This window comes from Cyprinodon variegatus, unplaced genomic scaffold (genome assembly GCF_000732505.1).
Source record: "Cyprinodon variegatus isolate N-32 unplaced genomic scaffold, C_variegatus-1.0 Scaffold621, whole genome shotgun sequence".
Classification (NCBI taxonomy): domain Eukaryota; kingdom Metazoa; phylum Chordata; class Actinopteri; order Cyprinodontiformes; family Cyprinodontidae; genus Cyprinodon; species Cyprinodon variegatus.
In genome coordinates, this window is record NW_015151074.1 from 447,967 (window position 1) to 453,049 (window position 5,083).

At 45.2% G+C, this 5,083-nt stretch overlaps 1 protein-coding gene across 1 annotated transcript in view; it reads left to right on the forward strand.

The window, feature by feature from the left end:
* Positions 1-1,452, forward strand: part of helq (helicase, POLQ-like) — a 13,082-nt gene extending 11,630 nt beyond the window's left edge. The window contains exons 14-17 of the mRNA XM_015393026.1: positions 513-686; positions 757-870; positions 948-1,082; positions 1,152-1,452. Coding sequence (XP_015248512.1) covers positions 513-686; positions 757-870; positions 948-1,082; positions 1,152-1,262 — 534 coding nt within the window. The 3' untranslated portion in view covers positions 1,263-1,452. The remainder of the gene's footprint in view (positions 1-512; positions 687-756; positions 871-947; positions 1,083-1,151) is intronic.
* Positions 1,453-5,083: the final 3,631 nt, after the last annotated feature.

Here is a 5,083-nt window from a genome sequence, read left to right on the forward strand (position 1 = left end):
ACACTACTGCCACCTACTGGTTTTTCTCTGGCCAGAAGTTCGACGGCAAATCTTCCCTCTTCGATTCTGTTCAGTTTATTTCTGTAGCACCAATTCACATCATGTCATCTCAGGTCACTTTACAGAGACAATTTAACCAGATCATCCAGTTAAATTGAGTTTTCTATCTAAGGAAAACCAGCTGATTGCATCAAACCTCCAGCAGATGGGAAACAAAGTCCTGTGGGTTGATTTGAACTTTTTTGGAAGCAAAAATCATTGATAGTCTCCTGATTAATGTGGATTATTTTCCGTGTCTGCTCTGCAGTATCCAGCCCCGCTCCAGCACTGCCCTGATGCACAGAGCTGTGGGGGGGTGTGAATACTTTTGGAAGGATTTCTGTAACCGTAAACGAAGCTGTAGTTTTATGTTCTGGGTGGTTCTGTGGGCGGGGTTCTGTTCCTGTAGGACCGTGTGTTTCAGCATGCTCCTCCTAACATGCATGGCGGTTAATAGATGTGGACGGTTTCAGAACCCGGACCTGGTGGCGGTGAAGCGGATGTACCTGGCTCTGGTCCTGTTCTCCCTGCTGAAGGAGACCAACGTGTGGAGCGTGGCCGAGCGCTTCCAGCTGAGCCGAGGCTTCGTGCAGACCCTCCTCAGCTCCGCCTCCGCCTTCTGCTCCTGCGTCCTGCACTTCACTGAGGTTCGTTTGGTTGCTGTAAATCAGCGCGCCGTCCCTTTAAGCCGCTAAGCTCTGCTGTGACCTCCTGCAGGAGCTGGAGGAGCTGTGGCCGTTCAAAGCGCTGCTGACCGAGCTGACCCGGCGTCTGAGCTACTGCGTGACGGCCGAGCTCATCCCCCTGATGGAGGTGGCCGGGGTTCTGGAGGTCAGGTGCTGCTGCTGGCTCCTGTGCTCCTCAGGTACGCTCTGTTCCCGCCTCCTCATGGTTCTCCTTCTGTGCAGTTCAGAGCAAAGCAGCTGTACGCCGCCGGCTACAAGACGCTGAGCCACCTGGCTAACGCTGACCCGGCCGTCCTCTGCAGAACAATCCAGAACCTGTACAAGAAGCAGGCGCTCCTGATGGTGGCCTCCGCCAAGGTAAGCCCCCCCCACCAGATCAGAAGCAGCCTGCTGTCCGGACCTGACGTCTGTCTGTCTGTCCTCCAGATGCTGCTGAATGAGAAGGCTGCAGCTCTGCAGGAGGAGGTGGACGATCTGCTGACACTGCCTGCTGACCTGCCGCCGCAGCGGCTTCAACCCAAAGCTGCTGATTTTTAGGTTATTGTGTTTTTTACTCATTAAAACTTCTTTTTAAAAAACATTTTCCTAAAGTGGATCAACAGGAGCTCAGTGATTTCTGTTCATATCATCAACATTTGATCAGATTTAAGCTCAGCGACCAACAGCAGGGGTGGATTTAGGATATTTGGGGCCCTAGGCAAAGACCGGCAGGGGCCCCTCTGAATGGAGAAGACATAAAACAGACTACAGATTCTACACATAGAGAAGTTTTAACACTGGAAAAACAATCTAGAAATAAGTAAACATTTCTTAAATTAAGGGAGATGAGATGGTCTGCTAATGGAATAAACATTTTTACTCTTTAAATAAGATATTTATCACTGGGTGGGGAGGAAGGGTGTTCTATTATTGATGACACAAATTTGTATACACTTTACAAAATTTTGACTACTTGTGGTTGGTGCACTTGTTCCTCTAATGTACAAAATATGAAAAAACAATGAAAAATTGATCACAAAAAAAAATTAAAATAAGATATTTATATAAAATTCACTTGAAAAAAGATGATTCAGTTTTGTTTTATTTTAAATGAGACACACTTAATATTACCAGCATTTTGATGGCATTTTAGAGAAAGGATTTTATCAAAAACATAATGTGCACAAACAAGGAGTAGTTGTATTAACCGACCCAGGAACTTGGGGCCCTCGGAAACTGCCTATTATTTCTTAAGGGTAAATCCCCCCCTGACCAAGGGAATAATTAATTTAATCTGATACTGAGCCTCTTTTCCTGCAACACCCTGAAATAAAACCCAGTGCATGGAGCTGCAGCTCAGCATCAGCTCTGTTTGTCCGTCTGTCTTCAGGGAGGAATAAACAGCAGTTTGGTCATCTGGGTTTTTTCTTAATGTGCAGAGAAGTGAAATAAGCAGCAGGTTATAAAGATGGAGCTGAAATGTCTTTAAATGATTTGTCCTCTGGATGTTTGGCTTATCAGAGACGTTTTACCTGAGCAGAGATTCCTGCTAAATAAAAACAGCCATAAAAAAGAGAACCGACCTTTAGGCTCATCTCAGGATGTGAGGCTCTGCTGAGAGTTTCTATTAGACCCACAGCAGGAAGCTTCTGTTTATGGTCAGTGAGTGGAAACCCTGGTTACACTCTCTGTCATCCAGGTCATAGTCAGTCCATAAAATTAAACAATCCACTGGACTAAACTTGAAGACGTTTTGCCTTCCATCCAGGGGGACCAACCTTAAACAGAGGGGGGGGACTCAAAACTACAATGCAGCGATAGAGTTGACTGTTTCATACTGATCTCTATTTATTCCCTGGATTGCTGGTCGTTGAAGTGAAGCCACCGGCTGCCATGTTGGTACTCCCTAGTTAGACCGGTCACAATGTAAACAATCGGTGCGCTACAGCATCGAACGACGATGATGTTTGTCGTGTTCAGGGTGTAATGTACGGGAATCGGACCCAAGATACAACCAAGACAGGTCAGTGACTTTTACAGGCTTTGAGAAATGAACGGAGGAAGCATTAAACGTTCAGGACAAGCTGCTGCACCCGAAGGGGAGCCTGACTCCCGAGGTCCGGAGCATGAAGAGCCGGTTAGAGGCAGTGAACTGAGTCTGGAAGCAGACAGGGTTTGCTGGGGCCCGTAGACAGCTTTGACAGAGGTTTCCAGTGGGGCTTTCCAGAGACGCAGAGGGGTCCAGGTTCAGCAGATCCAGTACAGACAGGGAGATCCAGGAGGGAAGGTCCAGGTCCGTAAACAGAGCCCAAAATCCAGAGACGGATCCAATCAGGGTTCCAGGCAGGCAGAACAGGGACAGGCTCGGTAACAGAAAGGTTTGCAAAGCGATGGCTGGAAGGTTCTCACCGGTAGGTTCAACACGATCTGGCACAGGTAGCTGATCTGAACGGGGCTTATAAACAGGTGAAACCAGTTAAGGGCTGATTGCAGGTGAGGTGAAGCTGAGCAGGAGAGCAGAGTGGACAGATAGGCCAGCCTCAATATTACACAGGCGGCTTAAGACTTTTAAAATAAAGATAAATTCATCACTTCGACACAGACTGGCTGTTTCATAGCAGCAGTAGATTAACTTTAACTTAGAATAAATAAATAGGCCCATCACATTGCAGAGTCATTATGACGAAGTCTATAAATCATGTAATATAACATATTATACAAACCATTACAATTAAATTAATGTGTTAACGGAGCAGAATAATACAGATGAGCCATAAGACCTAAATTGATGTTCATGTAACATACATGGATTTATTACACTTTTATGGTAATTACATTTTTGAATTTTAAGATGTAACATATAGACTGAATGTTCATGTCTGTTAATGCTTTAGTATTTTCCTGTTTGCAGATTGTGCATGAATGATTCCAGATCTGCATCAGCCTTTAGAAATGTTTCAGTTGCTTTTCTCCATCAGTATAACCTGTAATATATTTAATGACTTTTTCAAATGAGAAATACAACAAACTCTATAAAAACTACAGCATCATCCACCTAATAAAGAGTTAATACATTAACATTTCAGTGAATGACTTTCTATTTCCTCTACTTTCTATTTTCTAACCTTAGACCCAATGTCAGTGTCTAACTCAGTCAATGTCTTCCAGTTAGTCTGAGATAGCCAGACTAATGTTAGTCTGCAGACTAAACTATAGGATCCATTGGCTATAGATGGATTTATTGCTTAGTTCATCCACTGACTGGGAAATTATCTGGAACGTCTTCCTGCAGACAGAAAACTGTTGGTTTCTGCAGCCAAAATGCTGCAGGGAGGCATTTTACTGCGCGGCTCCATGGGAGTGGGGAGTACCAATATGGCGGCCGGTGGCTTCACTTTGTTTCAGGCTATCAGCAAAACAGTGAATGAATAGAGATCAGTGTTCCTTCCTTATACCAACTCAACCCCCATCGCTATTCAGGGGAACAGAATACCTGTCCAGGTCAGCCAGCTCAACTGTGACCCTTAACGACTGCCTTTTCAGAGGAATGGACCAGTATCTGGTATTTCAGGCCAATAACGACCTTAAAGACTCCCATTATTAAGGGCTGGAGCTGGATTTCCACTTTCAATCTGCATGTTTTCTAAACCAACATGCTGTATGAAGCCTGGAACTCAACACTAATCCAGACATTCTGAATTGAAAAAGCTTCCTGGATGGAAGAGAAATGTCTTCAGACTTGGAAACAAAGTCCAGAGGATTGATTTGAACTTCTTGGAATGAGGCAGAATTTTAGGTTCTCACCACTAGATGGCCCCAGAGAGCATGTAAAGATTAGATGAACCTTCATGCAGCACATTTACTGTAACAAAGCCTCACGTCTCCATGGTTACCGTACTGCATATGAATAACAGCAATCAGCATGAATCCTGGCTCAACACTTTTCCTCCCTCATTTCAGTGACGCTTTACTTTTTTTTTGGGGGGGGGGAGCAGAACGTGGAGCGAGAACTTCTCCTGGGAGTCTGACGCTTTCTGACATCTTCTACGTTCTCAGTCTTGCAGTGAAGCAGGAGGAAGTCTTCCTGCAGGGTTCTGGTACAATGCCTCTAATGCAGACTGATTAGAGTCCTTACTTTATGGCATATAGCAGAGTGGGGGGGCATAGCCACTCAGTAGAGCCCCCTATAAGGTTCTCTGTTGTTCCCTTTTCCATCTCTGGGAAAAGCAGCTCCCTCCTTTAGGAGAAAATACAGCAGACGCTTTACAGCACAGCAAGCATGCAACACGCAGGAATTACTGACAGCAGCACAACGCTGTACGATGTTTTTCCCCTAACGCGGGGCAATCAGCCTCTAACGACCAGTGCTATCTCTATAG